The sequence below is a fragment of the Vespa mandarinia genome, chromosome 9, assembly GCF_050613455.1.
Source record: "Vespa mandarinia isolate Hongniang chromosome 9, ASM5061345v1, whole genome shotgun sequence".
Lineage (NCBI taxonomy): Eukaryota > Metazoa > Arthropoda > Insecta > Hymenoptera > Vespidae > Vespa > Vespa mandarinia.
Genome location: NC_140818.1, coordinates 2,327,934 through 2,352,500, shown reverse-complemented (window position 1 = coordinate 2,352,500; position 24,567 = coordinate 2,327,934). Strand labels below are relative to the sequence as shown.

Below are 24,567 nucleotides of genomic sequence, written 5' to 3'. Positions count from 1 at the left end.
TCTGTTCTCTTTGAAAAACAGTGAGGATAACTCTTTGATGAAATATTCTATTTCCTTTTTTTTTCCATTTTGATTTATTGTAGGAAACTTATCCATTCGAACCACCGTTTGTAAGAGTCGTACATCCCATCATATCGGGTGGATACGTCCTCGTAGGTGGTGCTATTTGTATGGAACTTCTTACGAAACAGGGCTGGAGTTCGGCGTACACGGTAGAAGCGGTAATAATGCAAATTTCTGCGACACTGGTAAAAGGAAAAGCACGCATACAGTTTCAAGGCTCAGGCGGTGCTGGTAAAGTGTGCGGTGGACAAGGGCAATACAGTTTGGCTCGCGCGCAACAATCGTTTAAATCGCTCGTACAAATACATGAAAAGAATGGTGAGAAAATTTAATATTAATATTTGCACACACACACTCGAAAGGGATTGACTCCTTTGATAACACTAACATAAACTTTAAGGAACAATTCATTGTCAGAAAATGTAAATCATTTTTGCCTTTTAAAAAGAGTATCTCCATAACTATCTTTCCAGGTTGGTTTACTCCACCGAAGGAGGATGGCTAATGAATAAATATTATCAAGGAGCAAAATATGACGCGTGCTTACAGCTGAGACTTTAATTCGGTGTGTGCCCAACAAATAATTGTTACGATAATGATTTGATACACAAACACATTACCTAGGTAACTTAAGATACTGAATTAATCTAACGCATAATTCCTTTGATGGCTGAGAAAAGGCTGCCGCGCAAACGGTGACATGTTTCGTTCTGTATGCATAGATTTTTCAGTAATTAGGCATTTAGAGATCGTATATGACCGCATTGACGAATGTGATTTGTACGATCTTTTTTCTCTTATCTGGAATTTATAATTATTCTTTAAAAATGCCAATTGATCTTCGAAAGTAACGAGATAAACCTTTGTTTTCGTTGACGATACATACTATACCATACCATACCATACCATACCATACCATACCATACCATACCATACCATACCATACCATAATACCATACCATACCATACCATACCATACCATACCATACCATACAATACAATACAATACAATACAATACAATACAATACAATACCATACCATACCATACCATACCATACCATACCATACAATACAATACAATACAATACAATACAATACAATACAATACCATACCATACCATACCATACCATACCATACCATACCCATACCATACCATACCCTACCATACCATAGCTTATAACACTATACCACACACACACTAACACGTATACACATACACACACACACACACACACGAACACAGTGCGTGCGTACGAAAAACAGTGTGTAAACATTTTGTGAAATATGTTTACGTGTTGTGCTTCCTGTCTCCATAAAGAGAGAAAGAGAGAGAGGGAGAGAGAGAGAGAGAGTATGAATGGGAGTGGAGGGGAGCAGCAGGGAGGAGAATGGTGGGAGGGTAGGGACGTAACACAATGATCATTGCTCTAATTATACTAAGAAGTTTTCCAATATATTTTTATTATTGGGATTGTTTGTTAACTACATTAATCGTGCAATCCATTAGGAAAATCGTTCATGCGCATGTTTACAATTCTTTTTTTTTCTTTAATAAGAAGGAAAAAAACAATAAAAATTATTAAAAAAGTAAAACACAGAGTAAAAAAGCTAGCGAGACAGAGAGGGGGGGGAAGAGAGAGAGAGAGAGAGAGAGAGAGAGAGAGAGAGAGAGCGGCGGTGAACTTTATTGGAGTAAGAAGAGTGATATAATATATCACAGTGAAATTGTGCATATTGTTTCAAGTTTAAGACGAATTTTCTTTTGATTTACATTTTGTTACGCTTGATAATTTAAGTTGTTACATCATGATGACGAACGAGAGAGGACACACAAACACACAACCAAATGGTGATTAATTTGACCATAAGAAATTTGAAATATCATTGAATTCGTGGAGAGAGCTCCACGGGAAAGTAGAATTCGAGAAAATTAACGATTGATATGAAACTTTATATAAATAATAAATGATAATAATAATAATAATAGTAATATTAATAATAATAATAATAATAATAATAATAATAATAATAATAACAAGAATAACAACTATACTTTTTTATTTTCCGATTAAGCAAGCATTTTTTCACCGAGTATACTTTCTTCTTCCTTTTCTTTTCTTTTTTTCTGTTTTTATTTTTTATTTTTTATCTTTTCTTTTTTCTTTTTTCTTTTTTTTTATTTTTTTCTTTCCATTTCTTTTTCCTATTGTCAGTTTTGTTTTTTTGTCATATAAAGAACGAAATACGAAAAGGAGACGTCGACGTCGATAGATTTTTCATCGGAAAGATCCAAAATATATATATATATACATATATTTTTACATCTCTCGTATTAGTCGATTAGGCGACAGATTATAAGACTTTGAAAAAAATAGCGATCGTACGTGTTAGTGCAATTGATGTCGATACGTTTAGATAGAATTATATTAGAAGTACGAAACATACGGCATAATAATAATAGTAATAATAATAATAATAATAATAATAATAATAATAATAATAAAAATAATAATAATAATAATAATAATAATAATAATAATAATAATAATAATAATAATAATAATAATAATAATAATAATAATAATAATAATAATAATAATAATAATAATAATAATAATAATAATAATAATAATAATAATAATAATAATAATAATAATAATAATAATAATAATAATAATAATAATAAAAATAATAATAATAATAATAATAATAATAATAAAAATAATAATAATAATAATAATTATAAAATAATAATAATAATTATAAAATAATAATAATTATAAAATAATAATAATTATAAAATAATAATAATATAATAATAATAATAATAATAATAATAATAATAATAATAATAATAATAATAATAATAATAATATCCCTCTCGCTCCTTTATTTCTGAAAAAAAAATTGCCAAAGTTTACGTTTAGATCTCTTTAATCGCCTAAACATTGTCCGTTTTTTTTGTTTTTTATTACATAACTTATTTCTCTTACATTGTTTGACGTACAATTGAAATGAGTATGTAACAATTTTTATATAGTTGTATATGTATATATATAATATATATGTATTCGGTTGTGTAAAACTGTTGTGTTACTTTCCTTATAAGGGATAGCTCTTGAAAATCTTTTACTTTTCTAATTCTTTTTTTGTTTTTCTTTCGGTCTAAGTGCTGCTAGAAATTAAAAGGAAAAAAAAAAATAAATAAATAAATAAAAATAACAGAAACATGAAATTTGGTTGTGTGTAAAATGTTTGATATTGTCCGCTTTTTGTTACTTTCTCTACGTTTCGAGAAAGAAAGCATTCATTCTGTACAATGATGCGCTGTTACGTTATAGTTCGTCGTATAATAACGCCAAGGCTTTGATGCCATTCTCAAGCGTTTAGTATATTTTATATGAATGTATATATGTGTGTGTGTGTGTATATATATGCGCGCGTGTGTGTGTGCGCATATATATATATGCATTTATATATATACATATATAATACATATATTATATATATATATATACATATATATATATATATAACATTGTGATCATATATAAGCCTGTTATATATGAAACTGTCGTTTAAGTAAACAATTTCAAAAAATTATCTTATTGCGTAATTTGTATGACAATTATCTAATAATATGAATTATGCAATAAATTGTTTACAATTTTTGATTACACACACACACACACACACGCACGCACACGCGCGCACACACACACATATATCGTGATTTTTTGATCATTAATTAAATAACGCATTAAACTAGAGAGACAAAGAAAGGTGGGGATAGAGTGAAGGAGAGAGCGGGGGGAGAGAAAGAGAGAGACAGAATCTTTGTTAATTAAAATGTTGGTGGAGTTCAGTTGGTGTGTAGTCAAATTTATATTATATATCTTCACTTGAGAAGGAAGAAAAAGAAGATGGATAAAAAGGAAAAAAGAGAAAGAAAAGAAAAGCAAAAAATTATATATAAACAAACAAGCAAACGAACGTGCGTTATTAAGTCATTACGTGTAAAGCTCATATTATTGTAAACTCATTTCTCTTACATTATTTCATTCCTTCATAATAAGTGCTGACTGATGTTAGTGTAATAATTCTCGATGCACTTTCTAAACATAGCGCGATAGAACTTATAATAGTGGACAACAGCAACAATAACAACAACAACAATAACATCAACATCAATATCAACATCAACATCAACATCAACAACAACAACAACAACAACAACAACAACAACAACAACAACAACAACAACAACAACAACAACAACAACAACAACAACGTCATCATATCCTCTCTCTCCAGAGAAGAATATCAATTTTCACTTGCACTTTAAAAATGAAAAATAAAATGGCGCTGATATATATGTACATATATACATATATATATTGGCATCGTATATACATAGCATCGTATCATTTAAATAGTCACAAGTATGCTTATGTTCATTAAACAAATCTCTCTTTTGTCACCGTTTATAGTCGCATCGATGCAGTTAAGAAAATACAAATATTGCTTGCAAGTTATTTTTGCAAGTTGTTTCGTACATACATATTATACGCATATACATACACGTACACGTACACGTACACGTACACGTACACGTACACGTACACATACACGTACACATATACGAATACATGCGTAAAATAAAAAAAAGGAAAAATATCGATACGCAAAAAAATGTATATTCTAAACCGTGTATATATATACACAGATATGCAGACACACTAAGAAAAAAAAAAACACGTATTAATATAGAGAAACACGAAGATTCTCTTTCGTACGTACATACATATGTTTCATCTTCGTATTCTGCTGCTCGCAGTGAATCGCTTCGTTTCACACATTTTTTACGCGCCAAAGCGGAGTGTCTTTTTGCGAAAAGAATGATAGATAGGAAGAATGAAATAATAAATTGTGAATGAGGCGAGAAAAGGAGAAGGTGAGAGGAGAAGGTTAGTAGGAGAAAGTGAAAAAGGAGGAGGAGGAGAGTAATTAAAGAAGAAATCACGTAAGACAGATTTATATGAATTAATTAGCATTGCGACGAAGGCTTATGATCGATCGAGAGAGAGAGAGAGAGAGAGAGAGAGAGAGAGAGAGAGAGAGAGAGAGAGAGAGAGAGAGAGAGAGAGAGAGAGAGAGAGAGAGAGAGAGAGAGAGAGAGAGAGAGAGAGAGAGAGAGAGAGAGAGAGAGAGAGAGAGAGAGAGAGAGAGAGAGAGAGAGAGAGAGAGAGAGTGAGAGTGAGAGAGTGAGAGTGAGAGAGAGAGAGAGAGAGAGAGACAAAAAGAGGACTTATCGTCTCTAACGATCTATCACATATGTACGATCTATCGGATTGAGGATGAATATTCTTTTTCTTTTTCTCTTCCTTTTTTTCTCGGGATTATTGCGACGATCTTTTCGACAATTATTATTGACCATCATTTTCGTCTCGACGTAAATAATATACATATGCATATTGTAAACACACATATTACGACGACAACGATCTATTCGAGCGAAGTGCGTAATGAGTATGGGTTTCCCGATAAAATTGTGCATTCGTTAATTGTAATTATATTGCCGAAAGAAAGAAAGAAAGGAAGGAAGGGATGGAGGGAGGAAGGAAGGAAGGAAGGAGGGAGGGTGGTAGGGAGAGAGGGGGGAGGGATGGCGGAAGGAAGAAAGGAAAGAAGGAAGAAGCGTTTCATTCAAAAGTATTTGTGCGAGATGTGAAAAAATGAATGGGTAAAAAAAGTTTTAGGAACGAGGAAAAGGATCGATCATTACAATGGGAGGAGTAGAATGCGGATAGGCCGGGGGATTGTGAGAAGGGGGACGGGGCATGGGTCGAGGTAAAGAAGGAAAAAATGAAATCGTGTTGTGTCATGAGGTACGAGGAAAAAAATGTTTTCTAGCTTTTTAAGTGTAGATCTTATATAGAAATGCGATTCTCACACATTGTTATCATCTCTAAACGGGGCCCAACGATAATGATTTGTACAGCCGCGTGCCCCGAGAGATTAAACATATTTGAGTTATCATATCGATTGTTCGACGTCGTTAAGAATTATCGTGTTATGTTTTGTATTTTTCTCAAAAGCTTCTCTTTCTTCTTCTTCTTCTTTTTCTTCTTCTTCTTCTTCTTCTTCTCCTCCTCTTCTTCTCCCTCCTTCTTTTTGATTAGTCTACTTTGTCTATAATTCTATTTTTATTTCTTTATTACTACTTTTTCTTCCTCTTTATCTTCTTCATTTCTTTTTCCTCTTCTTCATTATCTTTATTTTCTTCTTCTTCTTTGACGATGACTTTCTATCTGCTTTACTCTGATCGTTTATTTTCTTTTTTGTTCTTCTTTCCTTTTCTTATCTCCTCTTTCTTTCTTTTTTTAAATAATTTTTCTCCCCTTTCTCTTTTATCGTCTTCTCGTCTCCCACATTTTCCATTCCTTTTTATTCTTTCGATATATATTATATTTGCTAAGAAGAAGAGGAGTATCACGATGGAAAAGAAAAGAAAAGAAAAACAAAGCGAAGTGTGTAACGCATACTTTCTATATTTTTGCTACTAATATCGAGGGCATTATATTTTTTATTGAAAATAAATCGGAGATATAATGTCGTGATCTTTGCGTTGTCCAGAAGGGAGAATGGGGAAGGTGTGGGGATGTGTTGTGTGAGAAGGGGGATTGAGAAAAAAGAGGTCCCGGAGAAAAGAATAAGGACGACTTAGGGTGGCATGAGACAACGATGATTAAAAAGATTCTGGCTAGTTTCTTTTTTTTTGTGAGAAAGAGAGCGAGAGAAAGAAAGACAGAGAAAGAGAGAATGATAGTGAGAGTGAAAGTATGTGTGTATGTGAGTGAGAGAGAGAGAGAGAGAGAGAGAGAGAGAGAGAGAGAGAGAGAGAGAGAGAGAGAGAGAGAGAGAGAGAGAGAGAGAGAGAGAGAGAGAGGGAGAGAGAGACAGAGAGAGACAGAGACAGAAAGAAAGAAAGAGGAGAGAGATAACGCAGAGTGAGACGAATCGTTCTTCGATATTCGTGTTCGGTTTAATATTTATGGTACAAAATATCGAACGTCGTAATGATCTTATATTAAACGTAACGAAGCGAGGATTATCATTAGTGAAAGATGCGGTCGAAAAAAATATGTTAGGCTACTATACGTCTTATTTCCAATGTGTCTAAGATAATTGTATACGCACTTTGTGTACAGACTGTATAAAGTGATTTTTCAAGTAAAGGTCCATAAAAACGTTCGTTTCAACGATTTTACCATGTCATTGATAATCCAGTAAAATATATTTATATATATATATATATATATATATATATATATATATCTGGTAAAAAAGTATTATTAAAGTGCGAAGAAATTGATTTAGTTTTCTTTTTCTTTTTTTCTTTTTTAAATAAGTAAAAGGATACTCTTTCCAATGAGACCAATTTCAATTTTCTAGAATAATTATTGACTTTAATAATACGCTATGTAAGATCATGTATTATTAATGAATTTCTTATTGCGATATAATGCATGACTTTAAACGCATTTTTCTCGAAAATTTGTTATCCCTTGTTAACATATTTTTACGTCCCTTTATAGGTAAAAAGTACGCTATGTTCAATGAGACTCAATCGCAATTTCTTAGGATAATTATTGACTTTTGCAATTAGCTATTAAAATCATTTATTAATAATGAAACCCCGTTGCGGAATAGTGCATAACTTCATACGCTTTTATCTCGGTAAGTTGTTTTCGCACGTTAGTCTCTTTTTATCGGAACACGTAGCACATATATTATACGTAGCGCATATGTGCGTGTGTGTGCCTGTGTGTGTTGCGTGTAGTATTAGAATCGAAAAAAGTTTGTAGCGTTTTCCAATAGACGGCGTATAGAAAACACCCTATGAACTTTTCTTCAGAACCGATACATTGCTACATATGTAAATATATACAAGCTGGCCATTGAAAAAACCTAAATGGAATAAAATCAAAAATAATTTTTACAAACGCATGTTTTTCAGTGGCTATAGTATGTATGGTACAGTAACATATATATATATATATATATATATATATACATATATGTATATATATATGTATATACATATATGTATATATATATATATACATAGCGATGCACGTATTTATAATTATTTTGCACATTTAGTTTTAATTTTTGAAGAAACGTAATTAAAGAGATTTTTTTCTAAAAATCATTGTTCTTTCTTCACGAGTATTGGGTAAAATTTCCTTCTATTAGATAATAAAGCATAAGGAAGTTAAAAAGAGTAGTGTGAAGGAGTTGAAAAAAAATATTGCACATTAGATGATAAGTATTATTTTGAAGTCAGGCTAGAGGATATTTTTGTCATCTAAAAATTCAATGCGTGTGTGGAAAGAGAAAGAGAAAGAGAAAGAGAGAGAGAGAGAGAGAGAGAGAGAGAGAGAGAGAGAGAGAGAGAGAGAGAGAGAGAGAGAGAGAGAGAGAGAGAGAGAGAGAGAGAGAGAGAGAGAGAGGAAGAATATATCGAACACAATTTCACATAGTACGGAGAAGGTTAATGGGTTGTCCGTATTGCCATGCTATCAGTTTGTATTTCCCATGGGATGAAGAGAATGAGGAAGAGGAGGAGAAGGAGGAAGAGGAGGAAGAGGAAGAGGAAAGCGTATTCTCGCTCTCACACCCGAAGATAACGCGCTTGGCAATTTGCATAACGCGTGTGTGCACCCAGAATATGCACGTAGGTATAATACATATACTCCTATATTTATGTATATATATGTATATATATATATGTATGTATACATATATATATATATATGTATGTATACATATATATATATATATACATATATATATATACATATTTACATACACATGACGCATAACACTGTCAGACACATTTCTTTTCATTGAAAAAGGGAACGTCCTTTTCGTTTGGATCATCCTATCCCATAACATTTCTCCTGATGATACGATATTCGTTCGTTCGCCTTTATACTGTCCAAGAACGTGACTCCTTTGATCCGTGACTACTGAAAATTTCTCCTGTTGCTTCTTTTTAAAAGTTATATCTATCGTGGAATAGCTTGCGAATCCAATATGTTAAATATAGGCATCATACTAAATATATATATATATATAATAACTTAGCAAATATTGATATGCTAAGTTGAATTAATGATAATAAATAGTCATGAGTAATTGATGAAAATGTAAAATGTTTAGATGATGTATAATAATTAATGAGTTATTAATGCTTTTTGAACGGTTAATTTTCTATATAATATGTACTTTTAATATATATATATATATATATATATATATATATTAAAATTAATATATTAACATTAATATATATATATATATATATATATATATATATATATATATATATATATTCTAAATATTTATATAGACAGAGTGTATTGATTGACAAATTGGTTATCTTTCCTTCTTCTTCTTTCTTTTTTCTCTTTTTTCGTCTAACACGATTTCTATAAAAAGTTCAATTTGAAAATACCAAAACTTCATGCTTTTAAAGGACGTCATTTTCAAAGAGAAAATCTTTATATGTATACGTTATATTATATTGCAAGTTTATGTTAGAAAGTTTCGTAGAAGAAAAACACATATTGTACGTAGATACGATCAAGGACTCTTCCAATACTCTTCCCTTTTATCCCTTATGGGACTACCTTTTTCTGATTTTTATACGTATGTATTATCGTTACCGGTCAAACAATACAATTTCGATACGGTAGGTACTTTTCGATAAATCAATTTACGACATGTGGTGACCACGTCCGATATACCTATTTTCCTCCCCCTTTGAACTCACTACACACATGTCAAGTCTTCTTTTTGACTACATACTTACCTACCTACGTACTTACGTACCTACGTACTTACCTCCTTACGTACTTACCTCCCTACCTACTTACCTCCCTCCTTACTTACCTCCCTACGTACCTACCTCCCTACATACTTACCTCCCTACGTACCTACCTACTTTTCTACCTACCTACCTACCCATCTATCTACCACCCTCCATTCTCCTAACAATTCCACAATCTTCCATTTTTCGTTTTCCTTTCAAAACGAAGCCAACGCAAAGAAATTTGAACGTGGCTACGAAAATCCAATCGAATCATATCTGCCTTTTCCCCGGTTTATCGGGACCTTACTAGAAGATTTTATATTCAAATTGGATGTCATGTTTCTTTTTCCTTCTTCTAGCTTCTTCGATTTTGTCCATTGGTCTTACGTGCCTGGATTGGTATATATATGTATCGGTTTACTTAAATTCGATCGTAGATTTTTTTAAATCTATATTATATATATATATATATATATATATATATATATATATATAAATATACACTTTTTTTTATAAGATATAATCTTCACCTCAAATTAAGAATAAATAATAATTTATTTGTGAAAGTAGATAATTATTTATTCTCTCTCTCTCTCTCTCTCTCTCTTTCTCTCTGAATATATATATGCATATATGTATTTTATACCTTGTAATATAGAAGTTCATATTCGAGTAACATATTCGATAAATTATTTTACAATGATCGTACGATGGATATAAGTTAAAAAGTTTCTGCGCAGGTAAAATATTCTTAGATGATCCTAAAAATCAATTACTCCGATTTTCGAAACTTTTTAAACACAAATTTTTTTTCCCAGATTATAAATAAAACTATTATGAGCTTAGGAACTTTTAACACCCTTTGAAATTTTTGGCCTAATCCTATATTCATATATCGAAAGAAATTTTAGAAAAGGTTTTCATTATTACGAGTTCATTTATTTTATATACTTTTTTTTTTTTACTTTATTTTATTATATAGAGGCTATATCAATATAGCTTTTGAGTGACAGTTATATATACATATGTATGCATATGTATGCGTAATAGAGGAAATGTTATCAATAATATTAGATGTATGTATATTTATATTAAAAACAATTATATTTAAATCATTATCTTGTATTTATTTTGCCGTTTTAACAAATCCACATTGACGAATAGTACTTTGTCGAATTTTTCTTTTCGACTAAATCAAATATGTTTATACTTTTATAGGAATATACATAGTATGATTCGTTAGTAATATATTCGATATACGCACAATGTATGTACGTATGCTGTTCGTATCAATCATATGTACGTATACTGTTCGTATCAATCATTCTGATTTTACGAAGGAATTCTAAATTCTAACTATCCAACTGTGATTGTTTAGTGGTGCACGAAATCGAAGTTGTGGTATCGTTAAGCTTAACTTTCGAGATTCATACTTGTTTCGACGTTCTATATACACATACGTATATAGATACATACATACATACAGACGTACGTATGTATGTACGAATTGCAGAAACAATCACGAGAATAAGCACGTAAACGTTGAAAGGATATTTCCTAGATTGTTCCGTTTCTCTCTCTTTCTCTCTTTCTCTCTCCCTTTCTCTTTCTCTTTCTCTTATACTCTCATATACTCTCTTTCTAGTGTTTCTCTATTCGTATTAGTTTCGACAGAATTCATTAGGAATCTCGTTGCTCGTCGATATTAGCGAAATGTCAAAAACAGACAATTATATTCAAAATTGCCCGAAGTATCTATTAAACTATTCGACAGTTTAAATTTCATATTAAAATCCAATATTTATGTTTTATGTACGTATATATAAATGGTTAAATGATAGATCGACTTGAAATTGATGATTGATTTTTTTCAAATAATTTCGATTTGATAATTTTACGTGTATCACGTGTTAATATTTGAACATATTTTCTAAACTTTTTATATTTTATACAAAAAGAAAATGAGATCATTGTTTATCATTTTTCTTTTCTTTTTATTTAAACGTAAATTTTCCTCTTTCTTTTTTTTTCTTTATGATGATTTCTAACGACGAAGTACTGGGTGGGCCAACAGTTACCAGATGATTTCAAAAATCGATAACTCTTTTTCGAAACTTACCATATCATTATCTCATGGGGCTTATTATTATTATTATTATTATTACTATTATTATTATTATTATTATTATTATTATTATTATTATTATTATTATTATTATTACTATTATTATTATTATTATTATTATTATTATTATTATTATTATTATTATTACTATTACTATTCAAAGAGATGTATCAGGCATGTTCTGTTTGTGAATCGATACGCGAAATAAATTCATCGATAAGTTCGCTGAGAAAACTTGTTCGGAATACAAATACATTGAGGTGGTAGAAAAAAATGCGTAGGTGGTGAAGTCGTGGATGAACCGGACGAGTGTATATTGCTCGTAAACAATTTGTAGCGCGTTTTCGAAGGATCTCCACGAACGACAATATAATGGAAGGTGCCGCACGTTCGGTCACGAACGAAAGATAATAACGGGCGTACGTCGAATATTAATGGACGGATTCGTGCGGTTGAATTTATCAGAGTACGGGAAGTCTCTGCCGATGAAAGAAAAAAAAAGAGAGAGAGAGAGAGAGAGCGAGAGAAAGAGAGAACTTACCGATTTTTTATTTTTTTTTTCTTTTAAGGAAAGTAAGAAAAAAGTTGAACTCGTTTGATTCAGACCCTTAACAAAATATTTCCGACACTTTTCGATTTTAGTATTCATTGATTTTTATTCAATTAAGTTTATTTTTAAATTGCTCCTGAATATGGAAATCGTTTATTTAAGGTAATAAAATTTTTTATTAAATCCCCTATTAGTAGCCAACATATTGTTACTTGGATGCAATAATTATAAAAAAATTATCATTGTACAGGGGCTTTTTATCGATAGATGGCATTCGCAAACAACATTATCGATGAAATATGAAGGGTTGCATAGCGTAAGGCACACACTATAGAACATTCAGAGGAATAATTATCGATATATCTATCTTCCATATTAATCGTGTGTAATTTTGAATAAATTAAAATCACAAGATTTTCATATATTATCAACATATATAACAACAAACCCTTGATTTCATCGACAACTATGACTTCTCTTTATACATATATTAATAATAATAATAATAATAATAATAATATATTATTATTATTATTATTATAATTATATAGAATCATGTATGCAGGAAGAGACGAGTGTATGCACGTGCAACCTGAAACTATGGCCAGCCAAGTATCAACAGGTGCTGTCAGTTGGTTGTTACGTTTAATCGCTTCCTATTCCTTATCAGGATACTTATAAGTTAAATGATTAGAATTTTTAAGAGAGATATACACAAGAATACTTTTGAAGGAACGATTTAACCTATTATCGATTAATCAATAAATATAGAGTTGTAATGTAAGTCCATTGTTTTCTCTAAATTAAATTCACGATAATGGAATTAATATTATTTTTCTATAGATAGATAAATATTTACCTTGACAGGTAGGTATATCAAAGTAAATTCATGTTGCTGTCCAGTGAAAGGGTCAACAATGGTAATGCGACTGTACAATGAGCGTTATCTCGTTCTCGACAATGACACGGTTAACAATGGACCCGTTACGCGTCGTCGTTCTTGGCCATTCAGGAGCGTCACTGTTACTCGCATAGCTATGTATCTACTTACATACAGGTCACGTCCAGCGATAAGGTGTTCTCGAAGAAATATCATCTTTAATCGGGAACATTGGAGATAGTCTTCTCTTCTTTCACGAATGGAATGTAGAAATTTTAGAGATGAGAAGGGAGGGAGACGGGGGTTAAAGAGGTAGTATACTAAAGGATGGATACGTAAGTTGTTTGGCATCCATTTGGGCTGCAGGAGGTGAGCCCATTCCGAGATTGAATCCCACAAAACTGGCTGCGTCACGGTGTTATAATTAATTTATAATACCTCTAATTGCGCGGCCATGTCGGATGTGGCCGTCCCGACGTTTAATTTGTTCGCTAATTAAACGGGCTACGCGGCCTGGCACAATGCGCTCTTTCTCTCTCTCTCTCTCTCTCTCTCCCTCTCTCTCTCTCTCTCTCTCTCTCTCTCTTTCTCTCTTTCTCTCTCTTTGTCTCTTGTGTGTATGCTTTAGCATAAGTACGCGCGCTGGCACATACACACACACACACATACACACACATTTCTACTTTCCCAACGAGAAGCAGTAGACGACTTTAGGGGTGGCTCGAGTTGGCTCGAGGTGACTAGGGGTGGCTCGAAATATGCATTCAGGAACGCTGAGAGTGGAACCGTTTCATGGTATCTCTTCTTCCTCTCACTTTTGTGGTTACGGATTCACCCTTCTTTTTCCTTTTCCCGTTCTCTTCATTTTTCTCTTCATTCGAACGGGAAGCAAATCTATCTCTTTTCTTTTCTTTTTTACTCCTTTTTTTTTTCTACGGATGTCGTCGATTGTGACGAATTAATCGCACGAATAACACCGATTTTTTTCCTTTTTTCCTTTCTTTTTTCTTTAGATTCGTTTCGATGACATTCGAACGTAAATTTTTGAATTTTCATGTCTTTTTTCATGATACCATTATCATTATTATTATTTTTCCTTTTTAAGTATAACAAAAGATATGAAAAATATCGAGATTAATTTAGTAATGATTTTTAATTATTTTAATAATATTAGATGGACCGGAAAGTAATGTCGTTTCTGCGCATTTCCGATATTTGATTGTTAAAAATTGTTAAAAATTTTTAAAAATTTATTCGTTTGAATTTAATTTAAGAAAGCGACATTACTTTCCGCTCCACCTAATAATTTAGTAATAATTATTATTATAACTTTTAATCGGTTGAGCAGTATTGATGAAATACATAAAAGAGTAAAAACTTCATCTCTTTTATGGAGAACCATCGTTTTAAACGGTTTGACTTGAATCGAACGTCGCCGGTCACGTAGGAGATTAACCGACGTACTACTTTCCATAAAAAGTTTCGGTTTATTCGGTACGGTTATAAAGACGACAAACGAATAGAATCACCGATGAATTTTTCCGCGAGCGAGACAGCACGAACTTTGACCTTCTCTACGAACGAGTTTAATCCGAGCTCGCGAAAACTTTTATAATAAGAGGCTTGACAAGTCGGGAACGCGTTATAGCAGAAATCGGCAGTTATTTCGACGTTAAAAGTTATGTTATTATGGCTTTTAGGTGGAGTATCGCGAGGAGGGTGATGAGGGGGAGGGGATTTGGTGGTGATGGTAGGAGCTCCTTGCGTATGGATGAATCCTTGCGTTACCGTAATGGCGGACCTGGATATAGTGAAGCGATATATTTGTAATCGCTTTACGTACCGTGGATACGGTCAAAGTTCAACCTATAGAAGAGAGTAATGAGCTGTACGAGAGTATTAAGCGTTCTTTTGATATAAGTACCTTAAGACGGTTAATGAGTATTCGACTTACCTTACCATAGGCAGCCACTTGGAAATGATTCTTCTTGGTTAACATCCTTTTCTCGTTAGATGGTATAAATGTAACGTTAAAATAAATTTCATCTATCATGGTAGAATTACGTTTTTATCATTTTTAATCTTACGTCTGGAGATAGAAAAATCTTTATAGTGCTTTGTAGAAAAATCTTTATAAAATTTATTTTAAATACAAACAACAAATGATAAATGATTATTTTCTTTTCTTCGTATAAAATATTACGGTAAAATATCCTTTTCATCTAGATAGAATTATATTTTTTCATTCGTTAATTGTTCGCCCGGAGAAAGGCAACCCTTTATGCTTCTTTGTAGAGAAATCTTCGTAAAGGAGCTTACAAAATTTATTTTAAGGCTGTTCTTCACCTCTGATCTTATAATAGTTTACGGCAACAATGAGTAATTCAATGAGACGTAATTCTTGATCGATTTTGATGAACAAGGTCTTGTTTTAAAGACGAGGGTTTAAGCGAAGACACGGTTTTCTTAAATTATTACAAAAACTTTATTTTCTTTGAAAAAAATCGCGTTAAAAATGTTGTTTCTTCGAAAACAGTTTATGCATAAAAATGAAGTTTTTTCAAAAATTCGATAAAACCATGTTCTCGTTTAAACTTTCTTCTTTAAAACAAGACCATGTTCATTAAAATCAATCAAAAATTACTTCTAGACTCACCATTGTTGTAAATATTGTTTTAAACATTTTTCATGAAAAAAAAGTTTCTTATAATGCCGTCACTTAAACTTTGTGGTAAAAGAGAAAAAGCTTGTAAACTATTGATTTTCATATAAACGCTTGTGTGCGTTTTGTTTCCGTAAAGTAAACGATTGCTTGCTTGGCTGTGTACATAAACTGATGCTCGGATTTTCTGATCCGCATACAATAAATATAAAATAATAAGATAAAATAATTTAATATTTGAATTCACTTACATTTAGAATACGGAGTTATTATTTACATTGAAAGTTTACAACAACGGACTATTGGTTGACTTTGACACAAATCCAATTAATTTTCTTTTGCATTCCAACGAGTAAATATCGAAGCTCTCTCTTTTCATACGACTAAGATGAAATAATTTATATTTCCAATAATTTTATAATTATTTAAAAAATATATAAGTACATGGAAAATAATAAATTAATATTTAAACATTAATACATTTCTTTTTTAATATTACATAATACGTAGTATGCATTAAATACAAAATAATTTTACATTAATATTTCACATCATCTAAATTTCGCTCAGGAAAATCGTTGATTACATGTACTATGAACATAAATGAACTTTCGACCGACTTTGATAATTTTCTCGTTAATTTTCTTTTGCATTCCGACGAGCGATGATCGAAACTCTCTCTTTCTAAACGTGAAAACTTATAATTTAATACATTTGATAATTTTATAATTATTTAAACAATATATATAATTTACACGGAATACAATAAACTAATATTTAAACAATAATATACATTCCTTTAAATATTAAAAAGACGGCCACGTACGAGAGACTTAAAATAATTTTAATTTTTTTTGCATTAGATTTAAATTTTGAATTGGTGTTTGTTGGCTATATGTGACGTCAACAAAATCAAATCTTTGATCGACTTTGACGATTACTTTGACTTTGTATTCCGACGAGCGATCATCGAAACTCTCTCAAGAATGTCTTTCCTACAAGTAATAATGAAAATTTAAATTAAGTATATTTTTATATCACACATTTCTTGAATAATTCATTCAGTTGCTTATTATAACATTAATACTAATTATTTTGTTTGTAATTTTTTTTTTTGAGAACATGCATCACATTAAAATCATGTGCGAAGCAATGATGAAATCGAGTGTTACTATCGTTAAAATAAAAATCCAAAATTTCCGAAGTAAAAGCAGTATTTGTTCATTCACGTTTCGTGATTTAAACGACAAGTGAATTTGCATCGGATGCATGCAATGCAATTGTTAGAATCAGTATTTGTTCGTAAAATTTTTGCTTTTTTAACAGTCGCACAGATTTTATTTATAAAAGACAGTAGAGTTACGTGAAATAAATTCAATGATCATTCATTAATAAATAACTAACGCTTAATAGAATCAGTGAATCATTGAAGAGGATTTCAATCAACGTCGATGTCGACCTACCTCATATTCAAACAGCTACGAATTATCCACTTTCAATTTCGACTTAAATCACGGAAGAGTGTTTTGGAGCCATCGTAGAACTTCTTAAGTAGTAAGTGAATTTTTATTTATATTATATCGGGTGAAAGGTCCGAATCGGCACGAATAATTAGTTGTAATTAATTAATAAAAAAGCATTGAGTAATCATGAGTAAATTTTTTCGAAATGATTTCTTATTTTTTGATTTATTTATTAGATTAGAATTCGGGTTTTCTTATTCAAACATGTTAATTATAATTATTTGAAATTTTGAATATTTCAATGTGTTTTTAAATATTTTTCTCACGTGAAAATAGCAAAGAGTCGATATTCACGAGTTCTAATAAGAAATGAGCAAGGAAACATTTGCAATGAATAGTCTTTGGATTACAAGCGAAATTTTTATGATTTGTTTTATAATAATTAGAATAATCGCTTGTAAGGAGGAGTATACAAGGATTTTTTTATTACATTTTTAAATAAAAATTAATCATATGTTTAATCAATTTTGTTGGAAAAAAAAGAAAAGTCTTAATAGAGTCATTGCTTTTGAATAAATAAAGTTGAATAAAGTCATTGCTTTTGGAAGAGAAAAGTTGAATAGAGTCATTAATAAAAGACAAAGAGATTTATAGTATCACAGTTCGTAGAACCTAGAATAAATTAATTTTTAACAAAAGGTTTTCAGCAATTAATATACTAATTTTTGTTTCTCTAACTCATGCTTTCTCGATTTCTCTTTTCAAGATTGTGTTAGAGTTGAGTTAGATTTATCAGTTTTTCTTCTATGTTTTAGGATAAGCGACGGTTTTAGTTCTTTGTTATTAACGGTAGTTATTAATTACTCTAGAGTAGTGGTTAGGGCACAAAGCAAAGAAGAGGCTATATACTGGAAAGTCCCTCACAAAGTGTGGTTCAAGAAGGTAACTATTAGGCTATTGAATTATTTTCGAAAGTACTTTAGAATCTTTCGAGAATGGCTCTTAGTCATATTTTAATTTTACCATATTGTCACTCAAAATGATGTTATGATGATGGATGTAGGAGTGTAGATTTAAAAAACTGAGACGACATAACATTCCTTCTCCCACATTGCCACGCGTATGCAAATAGGATTACTTCATATTTTATCAATTTGTATTGTTAAAATCGAGACATAAATTATGCACTTTTTTCTTTTCTTAAAGTTCAATTAAATTTATTATTTTATTTTAGTAAAATCAAGTTTTACGTTAAAGCCGAGTGACTAATTTTGCACATTTTCTCTTTTCTAAAGTTTAATTAAATTTAAAATTTTATTTTAATAAAATATTAAAATCATAGCTACGAAATCTATAAGATATGGCTATTGTAGGGATTGAAAGTGCATTTAACTAATGTGGACAGGAAATTGAACTGAGCATACAAGAAAGTGTGCCAAGATCTCATTTTTACGCGACTAGAATTATTTGATATTTTGCATTTTTATTATTAAAATCGAGTTTTATATATTTTTCAATTTTTTCTTTTTCTTAAATTTAAATTAAATTAATAATTTTATCTTTCATGAGTAGTATACTTCTTATTTCTATTAAGTATAAAGTTATAGTCACGAAATGTATAAGGTATGGCAATTGTGGGGACCACTAAAAGTGCACTGAATAAAGGTGCACATGTAGCTGAAACAAGCACACTGGGATGTGTGCCAAGTTCTTCAAGTTTAGCCACGCGTTACTAAAATAATATTTCTTTAAGAGAAAATACTATTTCTTTAGATTAGTGTCCAGAATTTTTTATTTTCTTTTACTTTTTTATAATTAAATTAAATTAAATTAAGAGTTTTATCATTAGTATAAGTAATATACATACATACATATATATTCTTTTCTTTTCCTTATTTCATTTCAATTAGTTCCACGTAGTTTCGCGAATTCGAGAAGGAATAATTAATAAATAAGATTATTTTACTAAAATTTAAGTAATAACGAGATACATGCAACATAACTAATTAATGTTTAAATAATATGACATTCTTAGCAATATTTCAACAATCGTAAGACACAATCGATATAAAATAAAATCAATTTAATCTTTTGACAAATATAAATCGCGAACTCGGGAGGGAATGAATTAATAAATAAGATTATTTTACTATCATTTAAAAAATGTATGAGATACATAAAGTATAATTAGCTAATATTTAAACAATAGGCAAATTTTTAGCAACATTATAAAGATCGTAAGATACGATTAATATAAAATAAATTCAATTTTATTTTCCGACAAAGATAAAACTAATATTTTACTAACATTTAAACAATGTAGAAGATATATAAAATATAATTACCTCGTATTTAAACACTATAAGATTTTTAATAACATTACGAAGATCGTTTACTATATACTATTATATACTATCGATTAATACATATACTATCGATTTAAAATTGATCGTGTTGAATATACACGGGTTCAGATTTTTGTAGGAGAGGCCATAAATGGATTTCCAGATGCAGCAACTTCCATGTGGTGAGATCTAAATCGAGAGTACTTGGGATATATTGAAATCTTATAGTATGTAAGTGCTACTCAGTGAATGGTTGCATTTTTCAAAAATATCTTTTCAATCTAAAAATTAAAGTACTTACATATATATAAAATACTTTACATTGTTAATCATACTTGAATAGAAAATTAGATTGGATATATCAGAATTCTAAAATAATTTCTTGAAGAAACGCATAGAAAATTTTTCCATCTCACTTTTATTATTTCTTTTTATTTACTCTTATTAATTATTATTTATTAGTCTTGGATGAGATTCATAGATTGGACCCATAAGTGTGCGGGCTGTTGTCTCACCATCGTATAGAGTTCTCGGCTAAGACCCTTGGGAAGGGCTCTTCGGTGTGAACCCTTGAATGGGTCTCCATCTTTCAGCAGGAAATATTGAGCTCAATTTTAATATTCAATATTTAATTTTTATTCTGGTTTTGATTGGTGGAACGATGTTCGAAATGTCCACTTCTCGTTTTGAATTTCATCTTTCTTGCACACGTACGCGTTCCGGGTTTCTTTTTTTTTCTCTTCTTCTCTTTTTCTCTTTCCTATTAAATTTCTTCTCTTATTTCTGTTCTTTTCTATCTTCTCTTTCTCCTTTTTTCTTTTTTATGTTAGATCATCCATGGAAAGACCATTCGATATTCCACTTTCTATTTTTTCCTCTATCAATTTTTTTCCTCTTTCTCTACTTATTTTGTCTTGCTATAACTAATCTTCTTCTCTTTCTTATTAAATTTCTTCTCTTACTATTCTTTTCTATCTCCTTTATTCTCTCTTCTTTTCAGGATAGAACATCGAGGGAAAGATCATCGAGAGAAGGACTTGGGTATGGGGTCTTTGAGATGGGCCTTGATCGGGTCTCATTCTTTCAGTAGGGAAAACTCGAATTCTGGTTTTGGTCAAGTGGAGCAATATTCAATATGTCCACCTCTCATTCTGAGTTTCTCACGTGCGCGTACGTTTCGACTCTCTTTCCTTTTCTTTCTTCGGCTTTTTTTTCTTTTCTTTCTTCGGCTTTTTTTTCTTTTCTTTCTTCGGCACTCCTTTCTTTTCTTTCTACGGCTCTCCTTTCTTTTCATTCGCCGGCTCTTCTTTCTATCTCATATTTCTTCTTTTTCTCTTCTTCATCTTCTCTTTTTCTTTTCCAAGGATCGTCGAGGGATAGATTCATCTGCGATCGGATGACTCCGAAGTATCATCGAATGGCTCAGTTCATCATTGATTTTTACGAGAATACGGGAAGGATAAGGAGAATACTCGCGTATGTGTCGGCGGGCATTGGTATCGGTGGGTGTGTTCTCTGGCACGATTTAAAATTCTAACGGGGACTTAATTTTATTTTCTCGAAAATTCAATTATATTATCTCGCGAACGCGCATTTTAAAATAGAATCACCGTTAGCTCGTGAGTTTTCAAATGCAACAATCTCCATGTGGTGAGATCTTTCAAAACTTTTCCAAATTTAAAAATTTCCAAATTTTAAATATTAAAGTATTTATTATTTTATATTTACGATATTTATAGTTTTGATACAGTATAATAGAATTTTTCAATAATTTCTACGAGGAACGTATTGAAAAATTTTAATATCTTTATTATTCTTATTCGTTCTTATTTATTATTTAGAAAGAAAAAGTATAAAGTTTGTACAAAATGAAGAACTTTTCAATTAATCCACATATTGTTAGAGATATATAATCTGGTATATGATTATTTCTTATTTGTATCAGATGTATCTATTATTTTTATTATATGTGAAAATTTTTGTCACATCCTATCTCGTTTGTTAAGTCATGTCGATAGAGGGATAGACGATGCTACACAAGTTAACACAGCGTTAAAATAGGCTCATAATCGAGGATAGTGTTCGTAGTTTATATTTTGTTCATACTTCTCATTGAAATTACATTTACGTTACGAGCGATAGATGATGAATAGTCTTAAATATAACAAATACAATAACTTTATAATAATTTCATTGACAATTTTGGTTTTTGAGTAACCTCTTAAATGTTTTTCTTTCTTTCTTTTTTTTTTTTTTTTTTTTTTTATATAAGACACACACAGTCGTTTTTTATCGATTAAACACGATGAGTTGATTGGATGATCATCGTTGATATTATTTCATGGTTCGTTTCTTATGGTTCAACCAGTTTCCGTATACACTTGGTACGGATGGAGCAATTTGCAAGAAATTATTGTCTCCCCTATCTCTCGCTGGGAATCTCCATTTCCCGGACGCCTAATATGCTTATAACATGGGATTGGGTGGGGTAAAGTGGACGGGGAGGTGGCGGAAGGACTGGTTGGTGTCGTTTGAAGGTGTGTACCTAGTCCCGACTAATCAACGGTGTCTATTATAGCCGATCGTATCGTTCTCTCACGCGGTCTTCGTATTATTAGAAGAGTACTTCAAATATGAGCCCTCGGGCATTAAATCGATACCGAATCAATATCAAATCGATTTTACACTGAACGCCGATGCAATAAGATTAAATGCGTCTCGAATGTCGTTGACGTTAACTTTTAAACTACGAGTGTATCCGGATAAAGCCTCGTAAAAGGAAGAAATTAAATTCGTATGAGGGGTATTAATTATTGGATTATGAATTTCCGAAGATTTTTTTCCTTTACATTTTTGTTTTTTTCTTTTTTTTTTTGTATTTAATGTAAATTCATTAAATCATAGGTATAAATGGTTGCATATTCCCAACCGCGCAATTTCATTATCGACTAGCGTAAATCATTTTGTTGACATTTCAATTATTTTCGTAAATACTCCATTACTCTAATGCGATCAATAATAAGTTACTATACGAAATAACATACTAGCAATGTGTTCTATTATAATGAACGAACAATATTTCATTTTTTCTTTTTTTTTCATGTTTTAAATTCATCTAAGAGAATTTCATTTCATATTCATCCAATATCTTTTCTTTTTACTTTTCAAATAATTAATTGACGATTTCACGAGCTTGCAAGAACGTTCAAAATATGTTTAGAAATTCTATTGAACTTTTTATTTTTTTTATATTCCATACATACGTATGAAAAGTAATATAATCATTATAAACAACGCGATATAATATTTTTCTTTTGTTCCTATTCTTTTCGTTTGGCTATTATTACGTTTGAACGTCTGACAGAGAATATTCTTTTGTACGAAGTTTAAACAATCCTGTTATATATTTTCCCTCATACAGGCTCGAACGTAGCGTATTTCTACGTTAATACGTGCGGGAAACAAGTTTTGCTTTGTGTATACATATATACACATACATACATGTACGTATTTTCTATATTTCATTTTCATTCGTTGTTGTTCGCAAGTGTTTTCGACTTTAAATCAATACGTATATATATATATATATATATATATATATATATATATAAATTATATATATTGTATTAACTATACATATATGTGTATACAAGTGTATATGTACATATATATAGAGAACGTTATTCTGTCATTGTCATCTGTTATGGGTATATCAAACAATTATTGCATGTGCAATCTCGGCAATATTAACAATAGTCTACGTGGTTATGTCGTTGAATGACGAGTTGTATAACATTCTAAACGTAATTTGTCCCCTTTATATTTCTTTCATAATGATGAACGTTTTTACAATAAACGTGCTCTTTTTCGGAAATTTTTCATTAATTTGACAAACTGGCATTTTCCTTAATAAAGTATGAAAAAGAGAAAGAGAGAGAGAGGGAGAGAGAAGGAGAGTGAGTGAGAATCAGACAGAGAAAATATTCAGAGATGTTTCCTTCTAAAACTTCAAGTTTTTATATTACTGAGATTTTAGTTACCCGATCGTTATCAGAATTATAAAACTGTGAGCGCCCAGGGTAAGAGAAAAAGAAAAGGAAAAAGAAATAAGAAAAGGAGAAATAAATAAAGCAAATGCAAAGCTCTGTTTCTTCTGTTTTCGTATTATCTGCCGCTATTGAAGAGAAGCTTAAGGGATTTTGACACAAAAGCTTTTAAAGAATACGTTCTTCACATCAGCAAAAATCATTTTATCTTATCTTTGATATTGCACTTATTTTATCCATTATATATATATATAACAAATATTTTATTATAGTTCATATAAAATTTATTTATGATATTATATAGAAAATTAATAGATTATTTTTATCAGGTATATATCGTACGTATACGGATATATGTATATACGTGCGTGCATCTGTGCATGTGTTTGTATATATATATATATATATATTACATATATAAATATTGACGTATATCAAATTGATAGTGATATGGAGAAATATGTTATGATCGAAAGTTGCTAGTATAAATGTTTGAGTTAACACTTTATAGATTGCATTTTAATTAATTACTCTTAATATATGAAGTGGAA

General features: G+C 30.7%; 2 protein-coding genes across 2 annotated transcripts in view; both read left to right on the top strand.

Moving 5' to 3' along the window:
• LOC118446496 (ubiquitin-conjugating enzyme E2 Q2) overlaps nt 1–1,181 on the top strand; it is a 4,662-nt gene extending 3,481 nt beyond the window's left edge. The window contains exons 5-6 of the mRNA XM_035877207.2: nt 84–381; nt 537–1,181. Coding sequence (XP_035733100.1) covers nt 84–381; nt 537–568 — 330 coding nt within the window. The 3' untranslated portion in view covers nt 569–1,181. The remainder of the gene's footprint in view (nt 1–83; nt 382–536) is intronic.
• A 16,406-nt stretch (nt 1,182–17,587) lies between these two features.
• Nucleotides 17,588–24,567, top strand: part of LOC118446498 (zwei Ig domain protein zig-8) — a 201,293-nt gene continuing 194,313 nt past the window's right edge. The window contains exon 1 of the mRNA XM_035877213.2: nt 17,588–17,716. The gene's annotated coding sequence lies outside the window, so the exon portion shown is untranslated. The remainder of the gene's footprint in view (nt 17,717–24,567) is intronic.